The sequence below is a fragment of the Solea solea genome, chromosome 9 (assembly GCF_958295425.1).
Source record: "Solea solea chromosome 9, fSolSol10.1, whole genome shotgun sequence".
NCBI classification, from domain to species: Eukaryota; Metazoa; Chordata; class Actinopteri; order Pleuronectiformes; family Soleidae; genus Solea; species Solea solea.
Window position 1 is genome coordinate 22,621,864 of NC_081142.1, and position 18,020 is coordinate 22,639,883.

At 39.4% G+C, this 18,020-nt stretch overlaps 1 protein-coding gene across 4 annotated transcripts in view; it reads right to left on the reverse strand.

The window, feature by feature from the left end:
- The window catches only part of eps15l1a (epidermal growth factor receptor pathway substrate 15-like 1a), a 39,789-nt gene that overhangs the window by 14,732 nt on the left and 7,037 nt on the right, over window positions 1-18,020 (reverse strand). For 3 of the 4 annotated variants that reach the window (XM_058638385.1, XM_058638384.1, XM_058638388.1), the window contains exons 11-23: window positions 17,019-17,175; window positions 16,793-16,855; window positions 15,054-15,139; window positions 13,901-13,973; window positions 13,634-13,795; window positions 13,346-13,543; window positions 11,638-11,817; window positions 10,109-10,214; window positions 9,880-9,930; window positions 7,366-7,505; window positions 7,006-7,075; window positions 5,063-5,298; window positions 4,330-4,423 (exon numbers count right to left, since the gene is read on the reverse strand). In XM_058638385.1, the coding sequence (XP_058494368.1) occupies window positions 4,330-4,423; window positions 5,063-5,298; window positions 7,006-7,075; window positions 7,366-7,505; window positions 9,880-9,930; window positions 10,109-10,214; window positions 11,638-11,817; window positions 13,346-13,543; window positions 13,634-13,795; window positions 13,901-13,973; window positions 15,054-15,139; window positions 16,793-16,855; window positions 17,019-17,175 (1,616 nt within the window). The remainder of the gene's footprint in view (window positions 1-4,329; window positions 4,424-5,062; window positions 5,299-7,005; window positions 7,076-7,365; window positions 7,506-9,879; window positions 9,931-10,108; window positions 10,215-11,637; window positions 11,818-13,345; window positions 13,544-13,633; window positions 13,796-13,900; window positions 13,974-15,053; window positions 15,140-16,792; window positions 16,856-17,018; window positions 17,176-18,020) is intronic. The other variant, XM_058638387.1, reaches the window with a different exon arrangement.

Consider the following 18,020-nt stretch of genomic DNA (forward strand, 5'->3'; position numbering starts at 1 on the left):
CATGTTAACTGAAATGGCGCGGTGTACGTGAGCAGAGCGACTCCGGTAATTAATCAGTAATATTTGCCATTCTTTAATTAACAGCCAATTCTTTACAAACGACACATTGTATTCTCAGAAACTCGATAAATGTTCCGGGTTATTTTAATGACCTGTTTCATGTATTTAAAAGTAAACGCAAAACAAAATTATTGAGAACGGCTCCCAATATTGAGCAGCACTGTGACACATTCATTTTGTTACTATACATTTTCTAAATTCATTTATTCTGATTTTTTGTGTATATATTGTTCCTTTCCATGCAGGTATTTGTAAAACGAGGAAGACGAGGCCATTGTCTGCTCTGATTTCTAAAAGCAAATAGCATCGGTCAAAGACAAACCCAGATTGGTCGACCTCTGGAGAGAACAAGGCTTCTCTTCTGGAGAATCGAGCTCTTATTTTATTTCCTCTGAATGCGACATGAGGCTCAAAGTAAATAAAAACATCAAAAAATTTGCTTTCAATACAGTTTCAAAGTCTAGAACGGTCCAATATGTCAGTAATTTCTGTCCGTTTCAAGGTAAAAGTACTCTATGGTTGTGAAGTATTTGCCGAGCTCGTACTAAATTCATCGGTTGAGTAAATCATCTACTATCAGATGGAGGGAAAAACTTGTATATCAGCATAATCGACCTCTAGGTTCCAATTCAAACTCCTCGACGACTAAACGATTTTAGATTTCTCCTCCATGTCAAAGGTGTTAACTCTGCCTTTGGAATAGAAAAATTTAAATAGTATACGGAGAAATTTGCCCATTAAACCAGGTGTTAGTTTTCCATCATGGCCGACGATCAAAATCAGAGCCGATAAATACCCGAGTGCACCAGCAAGCGCTGAGTCATTGGACCTTGTCGGTAAACCCTGATTGTATCAGTTTCCTCTGCAGACAAAAGCCAGATGTTGGTTGTTAGATGTTTGTGTGTTTTCCACGAGCTTTAGAGATATTTTATGCTATTATGAGAGAGGTAGAAACGTTGTTTTTCTCCATTTTGAAAGTGTTTGAACACGGAAGGCTGCCCGCGGTCAAGATAATGAACGGGAAACACTGCGTAAGGTTGAAGGAACTGCCAACAGAGCTCAGAGATGGAACTGTGTTGAGGCACAGTGGCCTCCATCATTCTTAAATGAAAACAGACATGAATACAGAGTGAAGCCTCGATATTTTTTTAGAATGTGACCATTGACTGCTGCTGAAAACTGAAACAGTAAAAACAATCTCTACGTATCTTTTGAAAAGCTTGATCACTCTTAGTCAAACTTCCAATATAGTGGTTATGATTATAGGTATGATGCTGATGTGGTTACCACATTGAAGCAAACCAATTCTGAAACTTGGGTTTGTATGACAGAAAGCTTCCTGTTTTTTAAAAAGACGAACCTGTGATGCTGTCACTGTCGCTTTGATGCAAACAAAACTGTTATCTGGGGTTTATTTGATGCTGTTATTGGACAGCAAAACATTTCAGTCAAAGTGGAGCAGTTTCAACAATGATTTTGTGTTGTTTTCCACATTTAAAGACAACTCCTACATCATATTTTTATAAAAAATCCAGAATGCATTCACAGGAAATAACAACAAATAATACTAAACATTGGATATAAGTTTGAACACTTGACGTATTGGGAAAAACGGCATACAGATGGAAGGTGAACGTGAGTAAGTGCACCAGGTTAAAAGCAATTAAAAGCACGTTGTTTAGAAATCAAAAGACTAAAATGTCGCTTTCATTGCTCTGGAAAAAATGCCAGAAAGGAAACAAAAGTGGAGGTTTGTGTGGACTGATGAGGAAACCATTTTCCTCAACTTAGGGCAAGATTAAAAGTGATGGGCCAAACGACCTCGAGTATGTACCGATACTAGTCCGACACAGTCATTTTAGAGCATTTATGAACTATGAAGCGGTCATTTTTTTTTAAAGACATAATTCTTCAACTGTGTAACAACTGTTGTTAAGGACTCTGCTTAAATGCTTTTGCTGATTTTGATTTACATGTACATATGTGTTTACATATTTTTCCACTTTTCACAAAGCAAATAAGATATCGATTTAATCATTCAAAACTATTGTATTTTATTGTTTGAAAATATAGAGTTTTGGGGCGACAGCTGAATGGACTGGAAGTCATCACAGGCTTGGAGTCGCTGTCGCAAGTTTTCTCCATCGACATCTGACAAAGTAATTGTAAATATCTAACATTTGTCAGATTATAAACGTTAGATACTCACAATTATTTTGTCGGATGTCGACGGAGAATGAGTTCCAGAGAGCGCAAAGAACAAATGTATTTTCAAACAATAAAATACAATATTTTTTAATGATTAAATCGAAAAGAGTTGAAAATATTGACACAAATCTAATTCCATAGATATCAGCTATTCCGATACTGATACCGATATCACAGCCTCAATTATTTTGTCGGATGTCGACGGAGAATGAGTTCCAGAGAGCGCAAAGAACAAATGTATTTTCCAACAATAAAATACAATATTTTTTAATGATTAAATCGAAAAGAGTTGAAAATATTGACACAAATCTAATTCCATAGATATCAGCTATTCCGATACTGATACCGATATCACAGCCTCAAGGATCTACTGATATCAGTTAATCAGTAACTTCCAAATATTCTGCAGTCTTTGCATAGTAAAAAAATGCGATATATAGGATTTTTGGTTCGTATCAGAGTTGACATCTTTTCGATGTCCGATCCATGCATTTTTAACCTGTATCGTACCGATGCTAAGTATCGGTGTGAGCTCAGCCCTATGTTAACAATTATTTTTGTTGTTTTGATACCGATATATCAATATACAAAATACCGTTTTTTTTGCACAGCACCCTACCTCCAGAGGTTTAAAGTTTTAATGTTTTTTTTTTATTTATATTTTGTTAAGTTAAACTGTTGGTTCTTCTTTCTTTCTTTTATTGCTGGGCTGACCGGGTTCTGGAGAGACTGAACTTTGACTGACTTTAGTTCTGACCTCATGTCTAATGTGTGTTGGTATGACAATAAAGAAATCTTGAATCTTGAATCTTGATATTGCAGCCTTGAGTATTGGCTGATACCGATATCAATCCGATACGATATCAGCACGAACAATACATACTTTAATTACTTATTTTGTAGTGTTTAATGTAAGAATAGGCTTGATCAAGTGAGATTACTTATACAGAGAACAATAGTCAGCCACAGTAGGTTTGAGAAAAACTGACCCATTTATTATTAACCAATGGGTTACAGAAATTTTAACCTTCATCATTCGATTTTTTGCCATGTTCATTTGATACAGTCTATGGTTAATTTCATCAGAAGTACCAAGTGCTAATGGGTGTTTTCAGAGCACCCGTGTTTCACAGGTGACAGCGTGTCTTCCGAGAACACCCCCCTTGTTTTCACTATTTTTAGCCCAACCTACACAGGGTGAGTGACTCAGAGTAAACCCGGAGCCCATGGACCGCAGACGTACTTAGCTCCGTGTGTGGAGCTTCAAGACACATTTAAACATAGAAAGCTCTCGGCATGGCTGGTTTTTTGAGTATAATTAACAAACGGAGGCTGTTGAAATCGACAGGTGGCACTGGTGTTTGAAATAATGCCTCAGGATGAGCTAGCGTGATGCTAACTGCTAGCTCGCACTCGCTGTGCGGCTTCATAGCCTCTGATTTCAGAGGTTAAAGAAAAATTTTTACTTTCTAAAATAGCAGTAGCACACACACGCTGTTCATGTGGGCTCTACATGCATCCAACACGCAGAGCCCAAGTGATCACAACGGGCACTGCTGGATAGAAGTCCTGGAGCGGAATGGACTGTTTGTATTGGAGCGCTTATATCAGAGATTTTAGAGGCAGTCCGATATAATCCGATACTTGTTTTTTGGCTGATATGGGACTGATATCAGATATCAATATCAGATTGGGACATCCCTGTAGAATACAGGATTTTTGGTATGTATCCCTGAGAAGAGCAGCACATTTATTTAAGTAGGAACAGTAAGTAGGAAGAGAAGCCCACAAAAACCCTGTGAGCTTCTTGATGAATAGTTTTTAAGGAGTTAAATTAAATTAAATAAAGTATTTTGCGTGATAAAATCTTGACTTCATAAATTCTTCTGCTTATAAATTGAAAGCTTTAGCAGTTTGATTAGCAGGGTGCACGGTCACCATGAAAATGATGAATTCTGTCTCCTCCACTGTGTTTGGAAAGCTTGTGGCTCAGTCAACTGATGTCTTACGTGTTTGGATGTGTGTTTTTACATCTGTCCAGGTTTGCGTCATGTGACTCACCACTGGGTGGTTTGGGTCTCGGGGGAACACTCTTCTTGGGCGGCAGAGCCGGCGTATCGCTCTTCCTGCTGAATGGGTCATCCACAAATACTGACTGGCAGGAAATAGAGTGAGAAGACAGAAGAGAATGACATGGTTTTACAGACACTGTAATCTCAGTGGCAGTGATGTGATAAAGCATCATAAAAAAGAAATGTGGTTCAATTCTTAAATCTGGTGCGGATGTTACTGGGGAACCAGTTCAATTCATGGTTTTAAACATCATATACTCTGCAGTCAAAATACATTTAAATCATCATTTAAGAGGGTTGTTTATATTTGAACATTATAAAGTGAGGAAAAAATTGTTAAAAATACAGATGTGTTTCAGATTAGGTCAAATAATCAGTCACTGAAAGCCAAGTTTCTTCATTTTCTACCATTAAATAATAAAAAAATGCTTAACTTCACTACCAGTTATTGAAGTTATCATGTTTTTTCAGTATTTAAAAAAACAAACAAAAAACAACGTATAAACTAACAATAAATGTTTGACAAGAAAGGAAATATAAAGTTTTAGTTGCTTAGCAACATTGATCGAGAACAAACATTTGTAATTTAATCAACCTCTAATCTCTTCCATTTTCAGTGATGTTAATCCAGGCCTTTTCATAATTTATTCCTTTTAAAGACATAAAATTAAAAATCCTTTGTTGTGAGCTGTCAGGAAAACAGAGGCCTCTTCTGGAGATACCTTCTGGTAATCTGGAACCTTCTGGTAGTCTGGAACCTTCTGGTAATCTGGAACCTTCTGGTAGTCTGGAACCTTCTGATAATCAGGAACCTTCTGGTAATCTGGCATCCAGCTGGCTCTGCCTTCAAACGGGTCTCTGGTCTTGGACATGTGGCTGAAATCTGCGAATCCACCCAAGCTGTTGCTGCTGCTGCTGAACGAACTGCTGCCAAACGGGTCCAGCGTGCCGAATAAATCTGAAAATGACACCGGGACAAGGACGTTATTTAAAAAAATAAATAAAAAGATAAATAAATTAATTTAAAAAAGGTACATTTACTGCAAACTGAGCGAACAAACACAAATAGTCTCATTTGTAAAGTCACAGTTGAGATTTAGGTAGCATATATGTTTGAATGCAGTGTAGAACTAAACAAAATACCGTTCATACCTTCGCTGTAAAGCCTTGCTCATGTTTACATCTTTACAGAGGACACGAGAGAAGACGTGGCCTCTTTAGGTTTGCATCATTTTGACACTAAACACCTTTAACTTGTGTCACCACTGCCACAGTATTAACACTAATAAAAAAACAACAAACACTGATTGTTGATGTGATAACACTTTGTCTAATGCTGGTATGTTATTACACTCTATTATTTATTTATATATGTAACAGGTATCTGCTGAGCACAGACTGCTAAAAGTGATTTAGTTCATAAATCCAACATATGGAGAAACTTAAAAACGTGTGCATTTTCCTTAAGTAGATATAACTTAGGTGAAACCGTTCAACACACAAGTCACGGTTCAGTTTAGGGGCGTAAACCTCAATATCTTGGTGCATTAAATGTGTGTAGTATAGATTCTGCATGGATTGGATTGTGTGCGAGCTACTGTGTTTATACACGGCATCCGTTTAGTGTCAGCAGTCGCCAGTCCATAGTTTCTCAATTTTCTAGATATCACAAACGGTGTAGGAGTTACAGTAACGAGAAGTACACATGCCAAATCCTGTTGGCGACGACACAATGGGAATAGAAGGTTTTAACGTGTAAAAAATAAAAACAGTGACCCAAAACCGCAAAACAAACCAAACCATGGGCTCGTTGAACCGCTGCACCCCCTCATATAAATACTGCATATGTAGGTTTTAGCCAATTAAAATGGAAAATGTAAATCCAGCAGAGTTTTCACATGAGACCATGCTTCCATTCCGTTGACTTGCACACATGAAACCTTCATTTATGGAATCTCTGGGGGATCCAGAAGCCTGAAAACCTGGTCTTTTTTTTTTTCTTCTTTTCTACATCTGAAAAAACCGCAAACACTTGATGGAAAGCCTTTAAAACGACTGTTAAGGTTTAATGAAGTGTGGCTTTATGAGACACAGAGACTTCAGCTCTCACTGAAGACATGGACGCAAGCGGGCGACACGAGGGGAAAAAAAGGCAGATTTTAGTCACATAATCAGCGGCTTTTTTAATAAAAAAAAATCTACGTCTGCGATTACTTAAAGAATGTATTAACATCTGGCTGTAGATGTTTGGCTTAAAAACACTGAGAAAAATGCTGATTATGTAGTTTTATCCTACATTTTGTGTATTTTAAGTCGATTTTTATGTATATTTTATTATTTTTAGACTATGCTAGCTTGAGTTGTATCCGTGCCCTAACTTATATGGCCTGCTACGTGCCAAGACTTTATCCTTGGTTAAATAAAGTTTAAATGAATAAAAATTAAAACATTTGCCAATTTATCTCGCTGTTGGAAAGCACATTTTCCGGCCTGGAAATTAAGAGTGTGAGTGATTTTAACACCAGGAACTTAATGTCGTACTTTTGTAAACCAACGTCACAAAGTAACACGTTTAAAGTTAGTTTAGAGGCAGCAGTGGATCAATATCCTGTGTAATGTGATGTAAAATTGCTGATTTTCTTCATGAATTGAAATCAAATTGTACCTGCTCCTCTGGGTTTTGGGTGACTTGAAGAGAACGGATCACCACTCGTGAAGTGACTTGTGGCTTGTTGCTGGAAAACATTCAGAGGGAAAATTCGGGTTGAGTCACAAACTTTTATTTGGCTTAATATCATTAAGGATTGTGAGTTCCCTTGTTTTGTTTGACTGTGCATCAAGAAAATAAAAATCTGAGGGATTTTTTTTTACAGCAGCACCAAATCTGCCCAAGGAAAAACATCACACTCAGCAGTCGTCAAGTGAAGATGCCAGGAACAAGAATACGATCACAGGAAAACACAGATTTTCTCAAGGTTTTATGCCTGCATATATATGTTCAACTCTAAGTCTTTAAAAAGGGTACCTTGTTGTTGGGTAACGTGGCACTTTTGTTGAAGGGGTCTGCCGTGGAGAAGGGGTCCATCTTTGTGGTCTTCTTGAAGAAGTCTTCGGACGAAGCTTTGAACGGGTCCGTCTCTTTGAAGGGGTCTCCGCCAAAAGGATCTGCAGCAGAAACGATGGACAACGTCAGCTTTTCTAACAGAATTGGGTTCTTTTTGTGGAGATCTTTCAAACAATTAGTTTTCCCCAAACTTGGTGGAAAGATGTTATAGACCCAGACGAGCAAAAAAGTCAACGTAACCATGGCCTCAACGTAACAGGAAGTCGGCATTTAGAATTCTGGTGTCCATTTTGGCGATTCACACCCTACGTAAATGAGCGAACTCCAAGCGCATTTGTCGCACAGAGATAATAAAAAAATGCTCCAATTTGTTCTACACAGATCAAGGGTGAAAAGCTAATGAAAGGTTTTGCGGATTGAAAACGGCGTGGCCATGGCAACCCCCGTTTTTGCGACCATTCGCTGTGAAGCAGGAAGTGACCCATAACTTCGGCATACATTAAGTTCCACTGAATTTTCTGAAACTTGGTGGGAAGATGTGAGAGACCAAGACGATCAAAATAACCATGGCTTTAACTCAACAGGCAGTCGGCCACTTGGAATTTTGGCGTCCATTTTGGTGATTTGCACCCTACGTAAATGAGCAAGACACATCAGAGGCGAAAAGTTGTCGGAAGGGTTTGCGTATATTTCTTTGGTGAAGTGTCCCTTTAATGATTGCTTTCAATAGTAAGGTCCAATATATATATATGTATATATATATATATATATATATATATATATATATATATATATATATACATATATACATACACATACATATACATATATATATTGTATATATACATATATATATATATATATATACATACATAGGGTATAATAATGCACCAGGTTATACAGATTAGTAATAGCATTAGTTGTGTGAAAGTTGTTTGCTCATCACCAAGCAAACATGGTATAGAAAAAGTGAAATATCTCTTAATGAATCAGTCTTGAATTAAATAATGTGTTAGTTGGGGAGCGAGCCTGAGAAAGTCCGTGTGATCGCTGTCCATCTGGGCGTGACGTACACCGCTGATTTCTATCGCTGATCTCCATCTAATGAGCAGAGAAGTGAAACTCCACAATATCACAGAAGAGGGAAGTGTTACACAAGCCACGGTTGAACTCACTGACTGATGTTTTCACACGTGACGCAGGCGAGCCTTCCACCGCGAGCAAGGCAAAATAAAAAAAAACCATAAAAACACATTGTTATTGTTATTCATAGACATATAAATCTGTATCTATACTCTAATTTTCCTCAAACTCAGCAGTGACTGAGAAAAAATCGAATGAAATTAGTCATTTTCAACACAAGGTAATTTTACACAGGTACTTATTTTAGCCATATTTCACAATCCACTGCAGAAATCCTCATCCACGCCTTCATTACCTCCAGACTCGACTACTGCAATAGCCTCCTCTACGGTCTCCCCTCCACTCACCTTCAAAAACTACAATATATCCAGAACTCTGCTGCCCGTCTGCTCACCCACACCCGCTCCAGTGACCACATCACCCCCATCCTCAAAAAACTCCACTGGCTCCCTGTTCCTTACCGCATACAATACAAGGTTCTCCTCATCACTTACAAGTCCCTCCATAACCTGGCTCCCTCATATCTCACCGACCTCCTCCACCTACACTGTCCCACCCGCCGCCTCAGATCCGCTGACTCGAACCTCCTCACTCCCCTCAGGACAAAGCGCCGAACCCTGGGGGACCGAGCCTTTGCTGCAGCCGCCCCCACTCTCTGGAACTCACTCCCAAAACTCATCAGGAACTCAGACTCACTAAAAGACATTCAAATCATTACTCAAAACCCACCTGTTCAAAACTGCTTACACTTAACTGTCTATTTCCCATTGTTTTATTTCAGTCCTGTCCTTGGTTTTTGTTTTGTGTTTGTACAGCGTCTTTGAGTGTCGAGAAAAGCGCTATATAAATGTGATGTATTATTATTATTATTATTGTTATTATATTTCACCAAAATTAGGCAAATGCAGGTTGACATTTTGGATTTAAAAGATATTTTGGTGTTATATAGTTGGTTTTGCTGAGCTTTTGTGATGAAGATTGAGAAAACCAGTATAAACTGACAAATGCAAGTTTTTCTTTTGGATTGTCTCTTTCTTGTGGGGTTGCCGCAGCGGATACTGAATCATATATTTGAATTTTTTTTATGTTTCTGAGCACTAGGGCTGCAACTCATGGTTATCTCATACGTCCAATGAATTGTTTGGTCCAGAAAATGTCAGAAAATGTTTAAAACTGCTTTCCCAAACCAGGAAATGATGATAATTGTAAACTTTGTGCACAAACTGAATCAGTTTTAACGATTTCTTTGTCACATGAAGCAAATAAACCACAAAATAGTCACATTGAAGATGCTGAAAAAACGGAGAATTGATGAGTCGATTAAGATAATACCTGTAGGTGCTGGTGGCTGCTTTGCAAAAGGATCGTTTTGGAAAGGGTCACCTACAGGAGAAGAATCAAACAGAGACGGAAGAAGACATAGATGATAGTGAGAGCAAATCAAGGTCGGAAAAACCTTGATTTGAAAAAAGGCAGCCAGAGTCATCTGAGAAAAGATATGAGGAGAAAGGACGGTGAGGAAAGTGGAGAGGCAGTAAAAATAAGAGTAGGTGATAATAACCTTTGAATGGGTCGGATATGAAGGGGTCTTCAGAGTGGAAGGGGTCAGGAGGAAGCTCCTGAGGCTGATTGTTGAACACTGATGGCTTCACTTTGAACGGATCCTCCTGAGGTGAGAAGAAATAACAACAGAAAATCACATTTTACAGATTATTATTTCGAAGACAAATAGAGGAGAAATAATAAATAAGTCGTATGGCATGAGCAACAATGTTGTTCCTGTCATATTTGTAACATCTTAACCCTCAAAATGTCCTCACGTCCTGTGGTTTAAAGCTTTTTCGTCCTAACAAAGATATACATACAAGTACAATACTACTGCTCACTATGCTATTCAATCTCTTTCCACTAACTAAAGCTTCCACGTGTGTGTTTGCTGTAGCGACACGGACACAAAGCCCGTAAAGTGTGAGACCACAGCAACATGTGTGAATGAGTTCTGGGTGGAAATGTTGAATGAGAGCTGTGCTCGCCAGGTGTGAGAGCGGTGACTGAGCCACGGTAATGATGTTATTATGATGAGTGGAGTGAGCTACGCTGTGGAATTACAGCAGAGCAGGGAGAAACTACTGGGAAAGACTAATCTGCAGGGAAAAACGATGTGGACTCAGAGGGGAAATAATAAAGAAGAGAAGAGACCGCCATTCAAATGACAACAAACTGCTGGTAATCTCTCATCTTCATGATAATGGTCTAAGCCAAAGAGGGAAAAACTATGAACAAAGAAGACAAATCACTGTGCAGAGCATTCAATTTTTCCCCAATCCTGGTCCCAGGGACCCCTTGATGGAGCAGGGCAACATATACGACATGCAGGGCCGGGGTCCCTGAGGACACTGCTTGGTGGGATAACGATACCACAGTCTTTTACATATGCAGGATTTTTACCCTAATTTAACAGCCTCAGACTCATTATGAACGTTAAATTTCTTGTTGTGGGGAGATTTGGTCTCCACTGCCCCCTACTGTCTGTGAGTGGGAAACCAGCCTTGCAAGATCAGGGCCACAAACACATATTGCTTCACAGCACTACAGTACATACACACATACCCTCTTATTGCCAGGTACCTGCAATAAGATCAAGGTTTATTTTAGACTTTCACCACGCCAGAGCCAGCGAAAAAGAAGCGGAGATGCACCGTTGTTGGAGGAAGCGAGAAAGAGGAAACGACTGTCTGACCGAGCGAGTGAGCAAGCAAGGGGCCACACACACACACACACACACACAAGTGAACATCACACTTGGCTCCATGGCTTGTGCTCACCAGCGCCGTTGAAAATAAATGCATATGGCCAGGAAAAGGGAAGGGAGGGGGGAGTTTTTAAGACGATGGATGTTCACGGTGGTGTCGTTAAAAATGTAAAAAATGTACTCTGACTGGCAAAGTTCCACTGTTAGGAACCTACTACGCTGCTTGAGTTGATCGCGGTCCAGCGATGAAAACATAGCCATGTGAATTAGTATAGAGAAAAGTCAGGATTCCATGCGTCACGCTGCACCCTGATATCGACCAGAGCCGAAATGCTGACCTGTGCTGCTCTCATCATGGCTGGGAATCCTCCATTCTCTCGGTCACTGAAGCCCTCGCTCATGTCTGCCAGGTTGGTCATGCTGCCTCCGTGGGTTCCGTTCAGCGTGCTGTTGTACTGCTCGATGCTTTTGGACACTTCCTGTTGGCTGTCCTGAATCTGTGACAGTTTGCTGCGAGCCTGCGGGACACACACAAAAAAAGACACAAGTGGAGTTTAGCACCAGCATCACATGCCGATTATTATGCAGCTTTTTTAAAATGTTTTTACTGTGAAGTCAATTACCAAATCATTTTCAAAACTATTCAACAATATTTTACTCAACTTCAATGACTCTATTTCAGTAGTTTAACAAAGGTTGGCACCTGTTTTGTGTCTCTGTTGAACTACGTCTTATATTTGTCATTCAAACGTCACAGACTGGCCTGGAACTTGTGCAGATTAACTTTTAAGACTTTGCTCATTTCACTCAGAAGTGAACACAACACGTGAATCATGCAACTTAAGTGACATAAGAGACGTTCACACAGCTTCTTATATTATATAAGATTATATAAATATTATATCCATTTTTCTCATTTCAAAACCTTTCCAGGAACTTCATGACCACGCGTCTTCAATATTGTACATTTTCTGGTTTCTTTGCTCCATAGAACAAAGAAATCATTGAAAAAGTGTAATTTTAAAACAGAACAAGATAGCTGGATTAATTTAATGGTTGCAGCTCCAGTCGTGAAATACGTCCTCATAAGAACACAAGCTGGTGATTCTAGTTTAGGCTGCCTTTTGGAAGACGTGTGTGTGAATGAATGAGCAGGACTCACATGAATCCACATTGAACACAGCAGCTGTTCTCCATTAAAAGAACTTTTCAACGCCACCTTTGTGGCCAATTGAGTGCCTTCATACTTTGAGGGCATTTCCTCCTGGCATGTAATACAAGACAGGCAATGGATTCAGACCTATTTTTTGGGGGGTATATGACATGCACTTTGGTTTGTATGAAGTGCTAGAACACCCACGGGTGGCAGATTTTATGTTGGGTATTTTTTTATGAATAATAAAAAAAAGAAGTTCTTTGAGAACCATGTCATGAAAATCAAAATGACTGTTCTCACAAGCAAAGGAAGAGAGTGGATAATATTACAGAGAGCATGGGGAAACCATCAACTCTGGGGACTCTTTAACTTTCTGTGTGATGTGACCGTAGGAGGGAGCGGTGACAGAGTACGGGAGGGAGTTTAAATCCCATCAGAGCAGAACACAGAATAAAAAAGAATAGAACTTTGGCTCTGCAACATATAAATCCTGAAAGGAAACGTAGGAAAAGTCATAAAAAAATAGCACCACTTAAAATAAGATGAAGAGGAGACAGAAGAATTGTAAAAAACTGACACAGATTAGATTAAAAAGTGCTCCTTACTGCAGCTGTGGATTAAAAACCTCAGTGGTCACTTTGAGGAGTTAAGAATACTTATTGCACTTGGAATGAAGGATTCATTAGGACCAGGCTTTGGACTATTGGTCCTGACAAGGTCAATGTTTCTGCCAGAAAGATAAAAGAACACACACACATGCATCTTCTGATGGTGCAGGAGGACCAAATACTGGCTTCAGAGGTAAGGAAGTAGTAGATTATGTAAAGCAAGGGCGCCCCCTGTTGATAGTTCTAAGACACACACACACACGAACAGGCCTCATGTCCTACCTGGTTGATCTCGTCCTGTGTGGCCTTCAGAGACTTGATGATGGTCTCCAGCTGGATCTTCCCAGCAGCCAGACTCTGTTCCAGCTGTTTCTCCTCCTGCTGGAGTCGACCCAGGTCGGCCTTGGCCCGGCTCAGCTCTTCCTCCTGGCTCAGCAGGTCTGACTCCTGGGAGTGGATCTGCGTTTGGAGCGTTGAGATCTGGAGGCAGAAGATATAGTGAGATGACCATTGAACTACTAAAATCATGTACTGTTCCTCTCCCTTACAGCTCCTCCTCCTCTTCCTCACCATTTGAGACTCTTCCTGGCACTTGATCCGGACCTCGTTGAGCATGTCTTCTAGTTTATGTTTCTGCTGGTCCATCTCCTCCAGACGCTCCTGAGCGTCCTGTTTCTGAGCCTCCAGCTCCTGCAGGCTGGCCGTCTCTCTGTCCAGGTCATTCTGCATCTCCTGGTGGACAAATGGAGTCAAACAAAACTTCCAAGCACGAATGAAGAACAAGTGGCTCCTCCTCCGCAATAAAGCAACACAGGCCCTGTATGTGCTCCTTCTCACCTGAACCTCTGCGCTCTTATACCTGATGGCCTCCTCTGTCTCCCTGATGTCCTGCTCAAGAGTGTATTTTTCCCTGAAACGCACACAGACACCAACATGAGCACACCAACCCACATGAGTGAGATAAAATCAAATTAAATGTGACTTGTACTGGTCTGAGATTCAATCAAATCCTCAATAAAATATACAGCTCACGACAAATCTATGTTCTGTTGAACAGAACTTTTACTTTAATTGATGACCCCTTGCAGTCATATTATTAATCAAGTACTAAATTTGTTGTCAACTATTAGTTTGAGGGTTTTTTCAGCTTCTTAAATGAATATTTTCTGGTTTCATTGCTCCATTGTAATAAATAAATCATTAATAATGAATCATTTTGGTTTTTGGACAAAAACAAGACATTTGAGAACATCATCATCAACATTTCTCTGAACTCATCGATAAAGCGAGAAAATGATCAGCAGATGAATTGATTGTGAAAATAATCGGTAGTTGCAGCGCTAATTAATAATCAATTCATAGTTTTAAGCATTATTGTGGATGAAAGCTCATATTATACTAATAAATAACTAATACAAATATTTTCAAATTGTTTTAGTGGTCGGAAAATAAGGGCTGAAACCATTACTCGATTATTAATCGTCAACTATTTTGACAATCGATTCATTGGTTTGAGTGTTTTTAAGGACGTTTTATGATTGTTTCAGCTTCTTAAATGTGAATATTTTCTAGTTTCTCAGATTTTTTCAGCTTCTTAAATGTGAATATTTTCTAGTTTCTGACATTTTCAGCTTCTTAAATGTGAATATTTTCTAGTTTCTGACATTTTCAGCTTCTTAAATGTGAATATTTTCTAGTTTCTGTGATTTATCAGCTTCTCAAATGTGAATATTTTCTAGTTTCTTTGCTCCATGTAACAAAGAAATCAAACAATGACTCGATTAATCAAGGAAATAATCGACAGATTAATCGATGATGAAAATAAACGTTAGTTGCCGCTCTAATCCAATCTGATAATTATCTGAATTATTGAGACAGAATCAGTGCCACCATTTCCCCTTGCCCTGAGGAACTTTGATATTAATTATAATTTTTTTTAAAAACACGTATATTATTTCTTTTATTATATAAAAAAAAAAACTACTGTTACCTTTGTAGTTGTGTTATTTCCTGGCTGAGGTCTTCCAACTCTTTGATGCCAGTGAACTCGCCTGAACCCACTGAACTGGAGCTGTCCTGGTGAGAGGACGACGAGGACAGAGAGAGAGAGGGAGGACACAAAAAAAGACAGCAGGTTGGAAAAGTTAAATATGTTTGTTTGAAAACAGTGTGACAATAAAATGGCACCAGCTGAGCCAAAAACACACAAGGCCAGAGGAAGGAGGACGAGGTAAAGAGAGGTGAGAGGACATAAAATAGTGGTTAATAAGAATAAGAAGAAGAACACCACAGAGGGTGAAGTGGTGGTAACATGTGGGGGAAGTATCACCACTCACTGCTGCTATGGAAAGGAAAGATTCAGGATTTTTTACAAATCTCCCATTGAGCACATTTAAAAAGTCTGAATGACGGTGATTTTTCACATTACTGACGCAAGTGTAAGAGGCCACGCACACACACATAAATGAATTCAAGAGAATCCGCTTAAGTCTTTTATCATATCAGCTTTTAGCCACACAGAACCAGCGTTTTGGAAGCATGTATACAACATGCATACAACCAGTAAAAACTTCTATTTTCTTTATTCTGTTCTGTGATTATATATATTGTCACGTATACTACATTCAAATAAAACTTTATTTTATCTCTGCTTCTGGGGTATTTCTGTAACAGCACTACAGCGCCACATACAGCCCTGACATATGTACTACAGCCTTTACAGTCAGTGTTTATGTTGAAGTTTTTTTAAAAAAAAACAGATAAAAAGATTGTACAAGTAAAATTCTGAATGTTTTTTAAGATGTTGCCTCCATAAAGCAAGGCCTAAAATACATATAAAAGTCTTGTTCTAAGGCCCATAAAGTTTTTAAAAGTATATCCATTCATTTCTGTCAAATAAACCCTGCTAAATGTTGCACCCTCTTCTTCCCTGACCCTCTTTTTGGGGTCCCTGCTCAGAAATGACATGCCCAAACTAAATAGTAGAGTACATCTCTGCAATTACAAGCTCTATGTGAATTATCTTGGTATCAGAATAAAGATATCTCTTGTGAGATTCCATCAGAAGTGTAAGCATCACTGTAGATGCCACTGAGTAAATGCAGATGGAACCCAACATTTTCGTCTCGCCTAAAAAAAGATTGCATTTTCAAGTAAATATCACCTTTAAAAATATGCAGTAGGAGCTTAAAAACTCAAGAAGGTCGTGTAACAACATGTGGACATGAGCTGTGCAAAGGCTGATGCTGCTGACGTGAAAATATAGTAAAATTACAGAGGTTTTAGTAAAGAGATGCTGAGGCCTTCTCTAGTTTGGCACAGTTTGGCACCATCTGTGCCATTTCAGATTTCTTAGGTCCCTGATCTTGAATCTTCCCTCCGTCAGCAGACAAGTCGACAGGGTAAGACATTGTCACTGCAAAAGAATCGTTTTGTAAATGCTTTCCAGAAAACAGCGACTGCTGAAAGCATTTATAGATGGACACACTGTCAGTCCATGTTACCTACCCACAACTGCAACATTAACGCCTGAGAGAGAAGGAGGAAGAGGAGGAGGTAGAAACATCAGCAGCACATGAGACAGAATCACAGTGGACTGTAAATGTGATTCACAGTCAGTGACAGACGTTCTGTTAGATTTACATTCTGAAGTCGTCCTCAAACCTCAACAAACAACATGTGTACATTAGTGCAGGAAAAACAAGAGATGATGAAAATTCCATGACTCACCCTTCTCATATCAGACAGAGCAGCCATCTCTGATCCCACAGGAGTCATATATCCAGACATACTCTGCAGCCACAAAGAAAACACACACAGTTACTCATAGCGGGGACAGTGACAGAAGCAGCAGCTGCTGAGCGACAGCACCATTCTGACAGCAGTGTGTGTTTGGAGTCAGGACCGGTAGTTCCTTATGGATGTGTGTGTGTATGTGTGTGTTTGTGGGACCTACTGGTACGGGCGTGCCTCTCTCAGAAGGGGGGATCATGTCAGCGCTGAGGGCCTGTGGAGGGTCGATTCCCTTGCTGACTTTCTGCTGGATGAGATGCATCGCGAGGGCAAACTGCTCCCTGGAAAGTTTGCCTATTTGCCGCGTGTCTGCCAAAGCCCTGCAGGAGGCAGCAGAGAGTCAACACACTGGACGGTCTATTTATCTTATGATACAATAATTTTGTCAGCAGTTTATAAATCACTTACATAAACACAAAGGGATTTTACAACACATTACATAAACACATAACTTACAATGTGTGAAGGTGCAGTAAGGCCACTTACTAGTGTTCAATTTGCAAAACTGGAGATGTACAATACTCTCAATAATCTCGTGAGACTAACGACGAGGTTTGGCTGTGCAAGGAAGACGTTCGTGGACGTATTTTCAGACTTTACAACAAATACTATTTTCTGATTGGCTGATAGGTTTGCTAACTCAAGAGAGCTGTATGAATGAATGAACTACGCAGAACAGAGCTGTTCACATTTATTTAGTTAAATGCAGGTAATGGCATTTATGAGGCATTTTCTAGCTCAGTACTTAATGTAGCACTTGAATGTCCACTAAGAGTGGTATTGTAATTGAAAAATTCTAATTCAATCAGAATTTAATCGAATCATGGATCAAATCGAATTGAGACCTTGTTAATCTCAATCAAATCGATTCAGGAAATTGTTGGCTGATACCAAGCCCTAATACTTAACTGCTGTGACAGAACCGCATTATCCTATCCTACCATTAAAGGGATAGTCCAGTTTCTGTGGTTGTATTGCTGACTGATAGGGATGTCCCTTTTTCACTTCCGATACGATACCGATATTGCAGCCTGCAGTATTGGCCGATGCCGATATCGATGCGATACGATATCAGTACCAATCATACATACTTTAATTACTTATTTTGTAGTGTTGAATGTTAGAATAGACTTGATCAAGTGATATTACTTAAACAGAGAACAAT